General features: G+C 49.9%; 1 protein-coding gene across 1 annotated transcript in view; it reads right to left on the bottom strand.

Moving 5' to 3' along the window:
• The window catches only part of LOC135911242 (arylsulfatase B-like), a 205069-nt gene that overhangs the window by 170158 nt on the left and 17986 nt on the right, over positions 1-16925 (bottom strand). The window contains exon 2 of the mRNA XM_065443432.2: positions 14729-14897. Coding sequence (XP_065299504.2) covers positions 14729-14881 — 153 coding nt within the window. The 5' untranslated portion in view covers positions 14882-14897. The remainder of the gene's footprint in view (positions 1-14728; positions 14898-16925) is intronic.

Genomic DNA, 16925 nt, shown 5'->3' with positions numbered 1-16925 from the left:
GCGCCAACCGAAATCCATACCGATGCAAGCGATGCGACGACGTATTCTGGGCGGCCAGGTTGACGCTGTGCCAACACAGCGCCAAGGCCTACACTACGCGAGTCGCACGTTAACCAAGGCGGAGACCAATTACAGCGTTACAGAAAAGGAGTGTTTGGCCATTTTGTGGGCGCTTGGCAAGTTTCGCTCATATTTATACGGCCGATCTTTTGACGTAGTGACCGACCATCACGCACTATGTTGGCTGTCGACGCTCAAAGATCCGTCGGGCCGCCTTGCCCTCTGGGCATTGCGAATCCAAGAATACGAAATCCGCGTGGTGTACCGTTCCGGGCGAAAGCACTCCGACGCTGACGCGCTATCCCGATCACCGCTTCCCCCGAAGGCCAGTCACGACTCCCCCTGCGAGTGCACATTAACCTCTCTGGACGTTGACACTATCGCTGCTGCACAGCGCAATGATCCCTGGACTGCATCTCTGCTCGACCTTCTCTCGGATACGTCGAAAGTTCCAGCGTCACGTACGCTTCGGCGCCAAGGCCTCATTTTGCGATTCGCGACCAGCTACTATATCGACGCAACTATGCCCCAGAGGGACGCACCTGGTTACTCGTCATTCCGAGAATCTTGCGATCAGAGCTCTGCTCCTCGTTCCACGTCGACCCTCAGTGTGGCCATGCGGGAGTCTTCAAGACCTACGAAAGACTTCGACGCCGCTATTACTGACGGGGAGTGTATAATTTCGTTCGAAAGTTCGTCCGCTCTTGTCATGAGTGCCAACGCCGGAAAGCGCCACCGCACAACTCCGCCGGTGAACTCCAGCCTTTACAATGCCCATCCCGACTCTTTGATCGCGTGGGCATAGATCTCTACGGGCCACTTCCCTTGACTCCGTCCGGCAACAGGTTGATAATCGGTGCGGTAGACCACTTAACCCGTTATTCGGAGACTGCTGCTCTTCCAAATGCTACAGCGCAGGAGGTCGCCAATTTCCTACTTCGCCGTTTTCTCCTTCGACATGGAGGTCCACGTGAACTTTTAGGCGATAGAGGCCGCGCCTTCTTATCTGAAGTCATCGAACAACTGCTTGCTGAATGCGCTATTGTTCATCGTAAATGCACTGCTTATCACCTACAGACTAACGGTACCACAGAATGCTTTAACCGAACTCTTGGTGACATGCTCGCCATGTATGTCTCACCTGATCACTCTAATTGGGACCTAGTTCTTCCGTTTGTCACCTACGCCTACAACACCGCGACTCGGGCCACTACCGGATTCTCACCCTTTTACCTTCTTTACGGCCGTCATCCTTCGCACACCATCGACACCATTCTGCCCTACCGGCCGGACTCATCTGAATGCCTGCGGAACTCGGAAGCCGCCAGGCAAGCAGAGGAATGTCGCCAGCTTGCCCGCCGATTCACCTCGGACGACCAGGACCGCCAAAAAGCCGTTCACGATGCCCAGAACTCGACTCCCACTTTTCTACCGGGCGCTCTCGTCTGGTTGTTAGTGCCACACCGCATGCCTGGGCTCGCTTCAAAACTCCTCCCGAAGTACGACGGTCCATACCACGATGTCGAGAGAACATCACCCGTTAATTACCTGGTTGAGCCGCTAACGCCGCCGTCCGACATGCGACGTCGTAACCGCGAAGTCGTTCACGTTCAGCGTCTCAAGCCGTATCACAATTGCACCGTCCTTCCAGAAAACTAAGTCGCCAGGATGGCTCCTTTATTGCCGCAGGGCCATTGTAAGGAAGATGACGAACGTGCGTGCAGTCAGCAGCATCGGCAACATCAAGCGCGCAGCAGAGGCTGGAGCTCGGGGACTGTGCTCGGTGCATCGTAGAACCGGCGGTCGCTACGAACCCCAATAAACCTCCTTTGTAATATATATATATATATATATATATATATATATATATATATATATATATATATATATATATATATATATATATATATATGTGTGTGTGTGTGTGTGTGTGTGTGTGTGTGTGTGTGTGTGTGTGTGTGTGTGTGTGTGTGTGTGTGTGTGTGTGTGTGTGTGTGTGTGTGTGTTATCGTGATATATCTGGTGGAGTAATAGGACCGTGTGTCTAGATCATATGGACTCCCGCGATGTCAATTGTTGCTGCTGTTGAGGTGCACCGAGGCAGCCCTAAATACGTGCAGAGGGTTTTACCTCGTATGCTCTCCAGAGCGCGAATGTTCGTCTGGCATGTATTTGACAAGACTGGTAGACTGTAACGTAGGAGACCAAGAAACAGTACCCTGTACATCTGCAACATAGAATGTACTGGAGCATTCAGTTTTTCTCGCAGAGAAATTTGAAGACCTCAGCAATGGCAACTAACTTCTTCAGATAGATGCAGTGAGGGCTACACGAGAGGTTGCGGTCAGTGATGACACCCAGAAAGCGATGCGTCTTAACATCTGACAAAGCTTGATGTAATGTCCCGAAGTCTGTAAGAAAAAGCACCGCTCAGTCAAATAGTCCCAAATACACTGATACATCTGGCAGCCAACTCCCATAGCCTCAAGTGAGTTCAACATGGCCTCATGGGCTACGTTGTCGTAGCTCCTTTGATATCTAGAAAAAGTGCCCTGACAGGCGCTTGAGGCTTTTTCTTTCTATATCGTAAGTCTTTTGTTTCGCCATTCTTTCCTATCCCGGCGCTGCTGATGTGTTTCCGCGTCTCGGGCGCGCACTTCGCCATCGGCCTCCCGGCGCTGTCGCTTCTCGGCATCTCTGGCGCGCAGCTTGGCATCGGCCCTACGACGACGAGCCCGTTCACGAGCCAGCTCTCGCTGACGCTCGCGGTCTGTAACTTCTTCCTCAGGAGTATACGCACTACTCATGGTCTTTCCACAATTGCAGCTGGGATGGAATATGTGGAACCACTAATCCAAAGCTCCGTCGTATATTGGGCGCAAGGCCCACCACTAGAGATGCGGGCGCTGCAATCGTTTCGAGGATTGGTTGGATTGGTCTTGCGACTTACGTGGCACTTCTTGGTGGTGCAAGAAAGGCGCTCCTAGTATTGCGTTTCAGTCACTGGGCACTGATCGTTGGCCACAAATCGCCAGCATAACATTTGTTTCTTTCGCGGCAGGGTGGAATCAATCGTCGATGAATTCGATGCCGATATCGGTCCACCGCCGAAAATTCACCGTATTACAAACGTATAATATTCGCGTATAAGATAGCATTCTCACGGGGAGAGGGGTCACTCCAATCTATTTTACCCTATAGGGAACCGGCGCTGGATAGGCGGCGCGTCGAAAAGAGTGCGTTGCACACCGCCCTGGCGTCGAAACGCGACATATTCCAGCCTCTCGACCAGACGACACACACGTGCGCGGCCGTATTATAGTTCTTATATTTCCGTTTTCGCGCCGCTTCAAGTGGACAGTTTTCGTAAAGAAGCTAGCGCCATCAAGTGAAGAAATGACGAAAGAAGCTTTTTAAGCTTTATGGGTTTTTCACAGTGTGTCGCGGCGAGCACGTGTGTTTCTTTAACGGTTGCGCCGTGGTCCGCTGCCATGCTTGCGTGGCAGCCTGCCTCGCAAATCTAGCAGCTATGGCACCGGTCGTGCTGCGCTATGGTTTCGGAAGTAATATTTGGCCTGAAGACATTCCATATTTCTCTGACAAGACATAAAAAATTCTCATGTTACTTCGCCACAGCAGTCAATGGAGAAGAAAGCTTTATCGTATCAGCTGACTCGCGCAAGCAAAGGTTCGAGTGCTCCGCTGCTGGATCCGTAAGAACGCTGACTACATTTAGCACTAATTACATTAATTTACCAGATGCATCTCAGCGCCGAGTCCTCATCCGCATGCGCATTCTTAACAACACATAGGCGGCTTAGTCGCACGTGCGCCCGCAGTATGAGCACACAACTCGTATTACAAGGCAGCTTCCATACCACATATTTCTTGGCAATGAATGGATAATATTTACCTTTCGTATCGTTCGCTTGGTGTGGTGGCGTTGGAAGGGGCTTGGCGGTGGTATTGCGAAGGAAACATGGTTGGTACATATGCCGGATGGTGCATGCTACTGCTCATTTTGTTTCCGACAAAATGCCGACTGCGGATTCTGCTGCTTAGTACTGTCTGCCATGGCTGACCGTCTTCACTATCGAATAAACCAAGTACACGCGCAAAATTAGATTTAAAATCCAGCCCGACACCGCTTGACAGGGCGACAAGACGGGAACTTACTCCGCTCACTTGACTGCTTTGATACAACGCCGCCTCCGTTCTTGTTCTTAGGGTTCAGATGGAAAGGCGCAAGAGGATACATCCTCCCCCATCCCGCCGTAGTTGTGGCACTTGTATACGCAACAGTATCGTCGGCGTTCTTTAGTTTTCTTTCGATTTTCGGGACACGCAACGCCACTACCAGTAGCTATTTTCGTCCGCGGGAGCGGCTGAATTGTGCACGTTCTGACCGCCAGGGCGGCGCTGCAGGTGTCGTGAAAACTGCAGCGCTGGTTCCCCATTGAGCTCTTCTTTTCTCCTCGCGGTTGGTCACGTGGATCCTTTTTGGCGAAGTCCGACAAAGACGGCGCAGAGTCCGTATAAACAGCTTCGTTGTAAAACACAGCACAAAAACTGTTTTTCACGAACTTTTTATTGGGCGAACATGTGCCCTCAGAAACAAAGCACACTCAAAAAACAGCGATAGCGGCGAATACAGTCGGCAGTCTTCGAAATCTGATCTACGTGGCAAGCGCGTCGACTTTTATACATGAGTCATCGAACGTTCCAGAATAATCGCTGGTGGCCGCGTGTCTTCCAAAAAGTACTACACAATTCGCGCTGCGTATACACCCATATTACACAAGGTTCGGTGACAACCGACAACTGATAGAACCACCGATAACACTCGAGAAACTTCCGATTCATGCAGGAACGGCCAGTGCTGAGCGAAAACATTTGTTTGACGGTGAAACGCGGTCTCCCGATGAAAGATAAGCAAGTACGTTTGTCAGTGTTCCAACATGTTGCTGTCGCATTCACTGGTTCCCCCTTATGGCGAAACTGTGATATCGTGACATCTGATATTTTAAGAGTGTGTAATGTTGGAAGAAGAGGACTTGGATTCTGGTCTGTAAGATGGCAAGGAGAATTCGGGCGCTCATTAGATTCGGCGCCCATTGGCTCAGCCATTATGAATACATTTGAAAATAGCTGCTCTCCTTCCCGCAACATCTTTGGTGGGAGTGCGGTATAGTCACCCACGCAAGACTGAGCCCCGCAGTGCGCGTAACTTGGTCGCAATTTGATCCGAAGGAGAGCCTTCAACGGCGGCCCCGTCGACCCCTCCGACGGTCATCCTGCTCCGGCCCCGCCCCCCCGGCATGCTTTCTGGGATCGACAACTTCGACGTCACCTGCCGTGGTTGCTGAGTGGCTATGGCGTTGGGCTGCTGAGCACGAGATCGCGGGATCGAATCGCGGCCATGGTGGCCGCATTTCGATGGGGACGAAATGCAAAAACACCCGTGTACTTAGATTTAGGTCCACGTTGAACAAACCCAGGTGGTCGAAATTTGCGACGGCATGCCTCATAATCAGAAAGTTGTTTTGGCACGTTAAACGCCATAATTTTTTTTTAACTTCAAAGTCGAAGGCCGGTTGCCGACTTACGAACGGGTCAACGCACACAACTGGTGTGGTAATGCGCTTAAGCTGACAAACATAATACTATGAATAAAGAAAATACACGCGTCTGGTTTGAGACTCACAAAGAGATAACTAGTTGGTATGAATGCAAGCAGAAGCTCGAGATTTGTTCGGCTAGCCCGTCGGTCGCTAACGCGCTGCTCAGGAAGACCTTTCGACCCATGCACAGATGTCCACTGAATCGTACGTGGCGTATATCCAGGATGTTCTCGTCCTTTGCCGCAAGGCGGACAAAGACAAAGACAGGCGTGTCCCAAACGGCATCGCAGACGACGCGTTTAGCCTTCTCGTTTACAGAACTTAACGACGACCAATGAGATCCTAACCGAATGTCACCGCTTTGAAAACGCGAAGAGCAGCCGCATAGCATAGGAGTTTACGCGTCTGCAGAATACCGATGCTGCGTCGACGTGCGAAGACCTTCGGGTTTCGCTCGAACCTCCGAGTACATCGTTCGCGTAGCCGGGCGAGAAATGCAAGCAGCGTTTCCTGCCGCTCAAGGAACACCGTGTTTTGACGATTCCTGACTGGTGGTGTCCCTCATTCAATCGGTCATTCGCGAAGGACTTTCCAATGTGGGTCTGCCGACCACCTGCTCCACCAAACGTCCTGACTTCGCTTCCTCTGCTACCTCTGCCCTTGATCGCCGGAGCCCGTACGGTTCCTACCAGCGCTATTCCAGCCCGGCCGAATGGCGCACGCAGGACGATAGACCCACCTCGTTCTCTTGTCGGCCGCATCTCTCGTCACTGCCGAAGTTCCTGGCCAGCCCATTCTGAACCAATGTTTCACGCCTACCACCGCTCCCCACTGAATCCTTGCGCTTCTGCACCTTCCACCGAGCTCGAAGATGCCTGACAACGCTCGAGCCACTGGGGCTAGCTGCTTACCATCACCACACAGTCGCCGCTCCCGTTCTCCCCTGCTGCGTCGCTCCTCGTCCCCAGCTTGCCGTCACTGCTCTCCGATGGGAAACTAACTGGTGCAGCTCATGGGGGTGACGCTGCTCTCGCACCCCGGCCCCAAATTCTTCTGCTGACCCTGCCTACTGATCGGAGCCTTCTGTAGGTGGACGTGGAAGGTTTGCCCGTTACAGCACTCATCGACACTGGAGCGCAAATTTCCAACATGGGTGCGTACCTTTGAAAGCGCCTGAAGCAAGTGCAAACGATAGATCTGACTTATGTGCTACAGATCGCCGACCGTGGAACTGCAGCTGTACTTGGAATGTGTGCTGCGCGTCACACGCGACACGTCTGTTTTATTTAGTGCGTTCGAACACTGCCTTCATGATGGGATCCTCGGAATCGATTCTTTTTTACCACCCATTCTGCTCTGATTGATTGTTCATCCGGTATTTTACAACTTGACTATACACCGCTTTTAATTGACTTTCCTGCTCAAGCTCCGGCTCAGCTTTGTTGTGCGGATTTTAGGCACCTCGAACCTCAAGCTGCAACCTGCATCCCTGTTTTAATCTGTCCACGTGTACGTGACGGAGACTATGCGATCGCTCCCGCAACTTCATTCTTACTTTAACACAATGCCTCTTTCCCACACACCATCGTTTCTGTAGCGGGCAATGAGACACGTCTTTTCATTATCAACATTGGACCGTGTCCCCCAGTACTTCCTCGGGGCGTGTCTCTTACCACATTGTCACCGTCCCGCAAGTGCCATATTTCCGCTCTATCTGTGGAGCCGTCTTCGACCAGTGCTCGTACTGCGCCTTCTCCATCTGCTCCGCCCGACGACTTCTCTCACCTGAAGAAGCCGCGGAGCTCCATGACTCCGATTCCTACTGAAACATTTTCGACCTGCACGATCGCCCTTTCGGTCAAACCATGACTGTGAAGCATCGCATGAATACCGGCGATTGAACTTCTTTTCGCCGACGCCCATACCGAGTGTCGCCCTTTTAGCGACAAGTTATCAAGACAAAAGTTAACAAAATGCTTGCCAAGGGAATTATTGAGCACTCTTCCAGCCCGTGGCAATCCCCTGTTGTTCTGGTCAAAATATAATGAGCTGGCGATTGTGCCTGGCCTATCGATATCAAAACAAGATCACCCAAAAAGATGCCTATCCACTTCCACGTATTAAAGACCCTCTGCATTGCCTTCATGGTATGACTTATTTTTCATCAATAGATCGGTGCTTTGGATATTTACAAATTCCCGTTGATGAGCTGGAGTGTTAGAAGACCGAATTCGTCGAACCCGATGGCCTATATCAGTTTAAGATAAATTTTTTTACATTGTACAATCCCCCGGCGAACATTTACCGCATGATGGTCATGCTCCTATGTGATTTTAAGTGATCTATTTGTTTGTGCTACTTGGACTACATCATCGTATTTTCGCCAACTTTCGCAACTTACCTTGAATGTCTTTTATCTATTATTTATGTTTTCCACACCACTCGCCTGCAGCTCTATTTGTCCAAATGCCACTTCGGTCACCGTCAAATAACCATGTTCGGACATCTCTTCTATTCGTCAGGTATACGTCCCGATTCGCAAAAGTCAGCGCCGTGCAGAATTGCCCCGTGCCGACCTGTGCCAAGGATGTTCGAAGCTTTACTGGCCTATGCTCTAAGACCTCCTCAAAGAAGACGTTGCTTTCTGTTGGGGTTCTGAACAGGCTACTGCTTTCTCGGAACTCATCACGCTAATCACAATGCCTCGCCTCCAGTTCTTGCATGTTTTCACACCTCCGGTCCGACTCAAATTCACACTGACGTCAGCGGTTACGGAATCGGCGCCATTTTAGCCTAGCGCCAATATGGCCATGACCACGTCATCGCTTACGCTAGCCGCCTCCTCTCTCCGCCCGAGCGCAATTACTCGACTACCAAGCTCGAGTGGCTGGCAGTCGTTTGGGTGGTAGGAAAATTTCAACATTGTTTATATGGTCGAACACTTAAAGTAACCGCAGATCACCACGCCCTTTGTTGGCTTTCTTCACTCAAGGGTCCCACCGGTCATCTCCGTCGCTGGGCCTTACGCTTCCAGCAATTTACATACACTGTGGTCTACAAGTCGGATCGTGTACATCAGGATGCCAACTGCCTGTCTCGTTATTCCATCGATGCACCGTATGCTCTAGTGGACGCCACACCTATCAGAGTTCTCTCTCTATTTCTTTCTCACCACCTTGAAAGACATTGGTACTGAACGACGCCATGATAAATCGTTACGGCAGCTGATCCAACGCCTGCTTTCTGATCCGTCCGACCCTTCCCTACGCGTGTTTGTGCTTCAGAATGACACCCTATGGCCGCAAGATGCACTCCTTATGCACCCCGCAACACGCAAGATGTTCCCACCGCTTCACACCCTGACGTCTTTGGGACGTATGAGCACGTACGGTGACGTTCTTCCTGGCCTAATCTTAACCGCTCCGTCTACCACTATGTCACAGCGTCAAGTCAAAAAAGCAAGCTATGCCTCCTGTTAGTCTGCTGCAGCCTGTAGACATACCTACTGACCTTTTTTCTCGCGTTGGCGTTGATATTCACGGGCATCTTTTTGTATCCAATGCCGGAAATAAATGGAGGGCCGTCGATACGGACTATACAAACCACTATGCCATTACAAGAGCCCTACCCACCAACAGCGCTACAGACGTCGCTGACTTCTTGCTTCACGACCTTATCTTACACCATGGCGCACCTCGTCAACTTCTCACCGATCGCGGTCGATACTTCCTAGCCAAAATCATCCACAACTTACCTCGATCATACGTAATTGAACACAATTAAGCTTGCTACAGCCTACCAGACTTAAACAAACGGTCTTACCGAACGCCTGAACCGGACAGTAACTGACGTGCTCCCCATGTATGCTTCCTCTGATGTATGTCCCTGTTATTTGCGCTAGTCTTTTCATTAATGATAATTCTGAGGGGAGTCACGGGTAATTACAGCTGTCGAGAGGCTAATGGCGCGACGGCCAGGGAGCTCCAGAGAGCATTGTGCACATTCGACGCGGTGGGGTGAAAACGAGTTTCTAGCATCGCCTTGCCTCTCTGACTCACTCCTCTCGTGCATGCGCACGTTGTGACCCCCCCAACGCGGTGTGCCTGACAGCAGCAGCCACAGCAGCAGCAGTGAAAAAGTCGAAGAGGCAAAGAAAACTTTGCTTTAAAACTGTTATTTATGTAGTAAGGGTTCGTTTAAGGTGAGGCACGTGAGCGCAGCGAAATTTGGTTGTCCTGGGTTCTCTGAGCACGATCCGAAGCTCCGCTACGTTCACGCGCCAGAGGAGTCGCTACCGCGCAACTGACGCGCACCTGGCGCAGAGGCGTGCGCTCATTGGTGCAATGATTGGACACCGGGCGCCGCTCGCGACTGTGCACAGCATACGTCTGTTCTCGCGAAGACTGCAAACGTGTCTCGATCAAAAAATGTGAGTGTGACTTCTAGATCATGTGCCGGAACAGCAAGGGATAGGTAGCGGTACCCCACTATGACGCAAGAAGAGAAGCAAGAACATTTACTTCCCAAATATGGGAGCCACTATATAATGCTTCGCACCACGATAATTGCTTCTAAGCGGGTTTAGGCCGTAATTTCTTTTTCATTCCTCATCACATCACGGGCCGTAGTGTGCCAGGCCCGTCACTTGGCTAACTTCTCCAGATATCGTGAAATTTTATATGTCGCTCTTTTCCAAATTCTGGTTGAAGTGCGCGTAACCTCACTCAAACCAAGCTGATCGTTTTCTGAAATGCGGTATCGTTTCTCATACACTGCAATAGTTTCAATTTCGAAAAGTACAGAAAATGAATTATTAGTTAGTTCATTAACACTGCATCTATTTGATCGCAGAACCAACGTTTGATTGTATCTTATTGAACATATTTTGTCTATTGCCAGAAATAAGGATGGCCAAGTTTCCTTTTTTTAATGGGGAGCGGGGTTTGAGGTTTGTGGGCATAATAAGAACTCGAGCATTTCGGAGGGATGTTATGTTTTACGAACTGTTCCGGACTTTATGGACCATGGCAGCTGTGTGCTGCTGCTGTCTCGCTAAATGGCTCGCACTTAAAATAATCGATTACGTGCCCGACGGCGGTATGGAATCTCGATCCGTCATCACAGCAGCGCGATGCTCTGATCAATAGGTAACAATCGCATGTATACTTATATCGTGCCAACGCTAACTAGCTCTTTCAGATGACCGCCGCCCATGCATTGTCTAGCACGAGTGCGTGTGGGTACGTGCCCGTGCACCAATTTTCTTTAAAGGGAAGCTGAAACACTTTTCCAAAAAAATATGAGTTCCCTGCGGCATTCTACAGTTTTGAGTCCACTGAACACGAATATCTCGTTTAAAAAGGGTGGAAACAAAAGCAAGCGGATGTTTTTTGCAAGAAAACGCGCACCAGCGCCTCAGGGCATCGCGCGAACGCCGCTGTTGCCCGTGATTGGTCGGGACCGCTTTGACGTCATTCACGGTTTGACGTCATTCAGAGCGTAGCACGCTGTTCTGTTCTGGCTTCACAGCTGAGTTGTAAGCATTATGGAACGTTCTCGCTGTCTCGGAAAGCTTGTATTTTCGTCGTACATGTTCGAACCGACAGCCGATACAGAAAACGATGGCCGCAACGACGATGTTGAGTGTGCCAGCCGCGAGAGCGATGTGTGCACCTTCTCGCGCGTTGGAAATCTTAGCTGGTAGCTGGCCTTCTTATGTAGCTGCACGTTCCAGTGATGGGAGAAAAAACGAGCTAAAGTGTCACTGAGAACTTGCTGCTTGGAAGAATTACAAAGCACTAACCTCTCATTAGATTGTAAACACGGATGCAGTTCCGCGATGTCATGCACCTTGCCGCTGCTCGTCTAAAGTTCCGTGGTTTTTTGCGCGTTGATACACGATCGCGAACACGATCTCGTTTGGCTACTTCAAACTCAACATTCTCTGCCTGTGTCACACTGCCTGCTTCAAACTCTTCGGCTGGTGATGGTAGTGGAACAGGTTCATCGGTGGCTCGGTTCTCAAGGTGCTCTGTTAGAACCTGAAAGAGTGCAAGGCATGGATGTCATGAATTTCAGCATATCATGCATATCACCAAGCATGACAACCGTTGGATTACTTACAGTAATTGAAATACTTTTCAGTAATTTATGTGATGGATTAGTTGTCTAGTGATTTAGTAATGTGAATTATTTTGTGTCGGTAATTTCATGGCTAAAGTAATTAATGATTGCGTTAAATATGCACCAGTAAGCTCTGTACGACGCCAGAACGTTGGTAGTGTCGTGAGGTGTCGTGGAGGCACATGGGGGGGCGGGGTGGGGGGAGGGCATAAAATGTTGGCAAGTGTATATTATTTTGAGGAAAGGTTGGCGTCCCATTATACTTTGCTTTTTGCTTTTTGCGTGAAAACTTTTTGGAAGCAATCATAAAGCAATACCATTGCTTTTTTGAAAGCGGTAATTGGTACTTTAATTCAAATCAATGAGCGTAATAAGAACGTAATGAGTAATGTATTATATTTACTTTCAAATAATTATGTTGCCATGCATGAGGCATAGCTAGTTAAAGGCAAAAAAAAACACTTTTTGACCAGCAGCGATGCCTGTATTGGGCTAGACCACGTCCAACGCTGACAAGTTCAATACTTCACGACGTTACTTCATTATTTAAGCCCGTCCGACTTGCCACGGGCGCGGCTGTGCCGACGCTCGTTTTTGCCGCATTTCGCTGCTGGTAGCAAGCTGTGAGTGCGAAATCTACGGAACGAAGTTTTTACACGCCGAGTTCAACTACTCTAACGCGAGCATGAAAATATTAACGTAACGCCTTATGTCGTACGATTTGAACACGAATGCTGAACAGCTAAACCTGAGGGCACCGCGTGGTAGGACGAATAGCAAATATCACTGAATGCGCAAGCGTACCCCCGGCCAGTTATTTCACCCTACTAAAACAACGCCGAAAAAACAGCCGTAGTACAGTGTTCCGTGACAAAGCGGAGTGGAAAAACAGGATGAAAACGGCAAGCACTTTGCACGCATGTGCATATTCCCGGCTGTGCCTCCACCTCGCTTCGTCATAGGCCGCTGTAAGGCCGTTTGTTCGACACTCAGGTGATCATCCGTTTAAAAAATTGTCCATTAAAACCCTTACCTCACCCTTTCTCCTCTTGGCGAAGGCTGCTCTTGGAAGTGGCGAGGAGTTTCTCTTGTGGGAGAATATAGACGGAACAACGCCGGCCTTCAGTCGCGCCCATTTAATTGGAATAATGATTGACCGCATCGTTGTCAAGCTCCGATGATAACCACTGTCGCGGAAATGGTCCGAACTGAGCACAGTTGTTTTCGTCGGCAAGAAATTATCTCTCCTCAGCGCGCTGCAAGTTTCTTGTCCTTCTGGAACATGTGAAACACCACATCGTCTCGCCCACCTGTGTTCGCACAGCCGAATGCTGCATAGAACGAGGGCATGTTGGGTGCCCTTGGCTGTAGGCACTCACGCAGCACATAAAGGAAGCACAGTTCACGAAAATCGCAAACGAAAACAAACGTGAGCGGCCGCAGATCTCTCGTAGCGTCGTTTAGTAAAGCGCAGGACGGAAAGAACCATGCCAGCACACGCCAGCCCGCCGATCCGCCAGTACGGTCCCCGGGAATGACGTCACTCTCGCCGGTTCTCTCCTCCGGCTGCATCTTCACCCGGCGCTCCGGGAAGCGACGGGGGCGTGTCCGCGGGGGGGATTTAGAAAACGATTTCTGCCCCTTCTATTGACAATACAAAGAAAAAATGTCAGAACCGTAAATTAATAGGTCCGTTCTTCCCAACTCCAGCAATTCACGGAAATTGAAAACCGTTTCAGCTTCCCTTTAAGCCAAAGACGCCGGAATGGAACGGGCAAACTTGTAACGTTTGATTGACCGCTTCACTTGCGATACATCTTTCGGATCTACGAAATTCTTTTTTTTTTCAGTGATCCTCCGATTAATTCCTAGATTCACCGTCGGCGCCCGGTTAATTTCGACCGCCATCCTGGTTGTCGTTCGCACCAAAGCGACAAACAATACGGGCAGAAACAAACGTCCGGCATGCTTTGGTGACGTCTAGCAACGTCGTGTTCAACCTGAACACCACCGCACTTTAAGCAGTGTCTGAGCTTGGGGAATTACTGTCGACAGTCATTGTGAGGTGGCTGTCGGCGGTAATGCGTTAGCATTGAATAAATATAGCGACACAACGTACCGCCATGGTCGGTATGAGGTCCGTGTACTGCAGCGGGACAACTGAATTTCGGGCTTCCCTAGGAAGACTACCAGTCGCCTACCTAGTCGTCACACCTAGCTACCCAAGTTGGTGTTAAAGACGTTCATTAAAGTGCGGCACTCACCAGCTGAACTATACTAGGTAACCCAAGTTAGCATCAAAGATGTTCATTGGAGGCTAGGACAGACCGAGCGGCGCATACCCAGTAATCCAAGTTGGCATGAAACTGTTTCTTTGGCGAACGATGCGTATACCCACTCCAGCACCTGAGTGACCCACGTCGGTGCGAAAAAGGTTCGTTGAAGAGTGGCAGGTTGGTACACATTGTCACCTACTCAGCGATCCAGGTTGGTCCGATAGTTGGTTTCGAACCCTGCTACCTCAGGTCAGCAGCCCGATGCGCCACCCATTCGGCCACTGACTGCGTTGTGACCAAGGTGGATAGATAGATAGATAGATAGATAGATAGATAGATAGATAGATAGATAGATAGATAGATAGATAGATAGATAGATAGATAGATAGATAGATAGATAGATAGATAGATAGATAGATAGATAGATAGATAGATAGATAGATAGATAGATAGATAGATAGATAGATAGATAGATAGATAGATAGATAGATAGATAGATAGATAGATAGATAGATAGATAGATAGATAGCATCTGGAAAGTGCATGAAGTACCCAAAGAATGCTAACGCAATAAAAATGCGGCTTTCGCATGTGAAGCCGGCCATGTGATTTGCGGTCGAAGAGTAAGCTTCACGGCAGTATACTTACCACGTCGTCACCCATCATGTAGATAATATGTGGCCTTTGCGAAGCGCCGCTGTTGGTGGCTGCCAGTGGTTGCACAGTCACTCCGAGCAGTAGCGTGATGGCCCACTCAAGCACGAAGCGCGATATAAGGATCGGGGGTTTCCACTCCTTCATAGCGCTGGCGTTCGAGCTGCGGTGTTAGGGCAGAACATCTTAATGCCATTGGCAATGTGTAGCGCAGAGAATCTTACACAGACAGATGAAACGTGTGGGCAGGCGAGCGCTAACTTCCAACAAAAATTTATTTTCAGCGACCTTGTGCTTACATTGAACATCCGTCCAATTCTACGCGCGCAATCCACTTTCATAAGAATGACTCCGTATCTGGCGGGTACGCAGATGGGGTACTCACACAGGCAGAGACAAGTCGGGAAATCTTTTCTACCTATGGTATTTCAATTTAAGGTTGTCAGCGCTTCCGCTGACATAACTGCACTTAGCAAAAACCGGTTCATGCCACAAGAACTGCAGTGAAATGCAACCCAAACAACGCGCACGACTTCCTTGACACTGTGTGCGTGTTCTCTTAGACGGTCATTTATGCGACGTCCGTCTGTCCCAAGTACTGTTTACTTCAAGAAAGGGGGATACAATAGACCACACTACTCGCTCATGCCACGAAAGAAACTTTATCCTTTTTGTTACACACACGCTACGTCGGGCAAGTCTTCCTCTGACTGCACAGTTTGCATGTCCAGGAATTGTGGACATTCTCCTTCGGAACTTCACGGCAATGCACAAGCGTAACCGAATTGGAAAAACTATTTTAAAAATTCTTTGAGAATAGCAGCCGAACATCAAAAAATTTCAACTGACTACAACGAGAGGGTAGTCACTTCTAACAACATATGCATTTATGGCAGCTATAGTCGGAACATTGGTGGGGCGTTCAAGCAGTGTTTCGGTCAGGGATGCGCAGTGGAGCAAATCATGTTGCTCCATTTTGCTCCGTAACGCGATTTATTATAGCTGACGTTGAAACGGTGATAGTAGAGCGATTGTTACGCGGTCTGTTCGCACGCGCAGCTTTCTGAGAGGCAGCCGAGGCGGTAGAGAGTGGTTACGCGTGTGGCACGCCTTAAACGTGCGTGTGTATGGTTGTATGCGCGTGTGCTCGTGTGTATGTGTGCACATGCGTGTGCCACCGCATTTTTATTTTCATGTGCGATAGTGCGTGTGTGCGTTTGTGAACATTCGCGGCGTGTGTGCAAGCCTGCACTCCCGTGTACGTGCGTGTTAGTGTACGTGGGCGTGCGCTTTCGTGCTTGCGGGGCATTCATGGGCGAGGATGAATGTGTGCGTATGCGAACGGGTGTGTTCGTGTTGAAGCATGCATGCGGACAAATGTGTGCGCGTTTGTGTGCGCATGGTTGTATGTGCGTGCGTATTATGTGTGTGCGTGCGTGTGAGGGAGAGATAGAGTTCGTGCAAGTGCGTGTGAGCGAACCTTTTCCTGCTTACACCTACTCTTTGAACCAAACGCAATGTCGAGATCATTTAAACCCATATTTATATCCACGAGACAAGGAATGAGATTGCATTTATAGCATTATATTTTTCTGGAAGCGAAACCGACACAAAAATTTCCTTACCGAAAAATGAAGGTAAACGAAGCTTGTCCTGCGTGCACCTGACTTTCGTCACGGTTAAGCAACCCACAGGTGCCGGATTGCTTCGGCCTCCCGTTCCCTCAACTCGGGATCTTATTCTCGTTGCTGTCAGATTGCCTGGGCTCGGGCGGCTCTGACGGCTGGACCGGCACGCCGATGGCGAGCCCTTTCATGGGCGAGTTCTCGCCGCCGTTCGTCGAAGGCTGCCTGCTCCTCGGGGGAACGCTCAACGCGTAGCCACCCCATCCATCATTCGAGACTGAAATAAACGGAAACGAAGCCGGCGCAGCATAGTAGATGGAACCCTTTCGGGGGATTTACCTCCGCGGCGGAAGCAAAACGGCTCTGATTGGTTGTGCGCATGGCGTGCGCGCACGCCAATGCAGCTGATTTCTCGCTAATGGCTCGCGTTCCGGTGCCGACGCAGCTCTCAACTCACCAAACTGCCCTTTCCCGCAGCTTCTCTGTCCTGGGAACAACTGGGCTTTCTTGTATGACCACGACAATGCCACAGCAATCTGTGAGCCAATACAAGCATCGTTTGAAAA

Source organism: Dermacentor albipictus, chromosome 9 (assembly GCF_038994185.2).
Source record: "Dermacentor albipictus isolate Rhodes 1998 colony chromosome 9, USDA_Dalb.pri_finalv2, whole genome shotgun sequence".
Lineage (NCBI taxonomy): Eukaryota > Metazoa > Arthropoda > Arachnida > Ixodida > Ixodidae > Dermacentor > Dermacentor albipictus.
The sequence above is the reverse complement of the archived record's forward strand: the minus strand, read 5'-3'. Positions and strand labels throughout refer to the sequence as shown.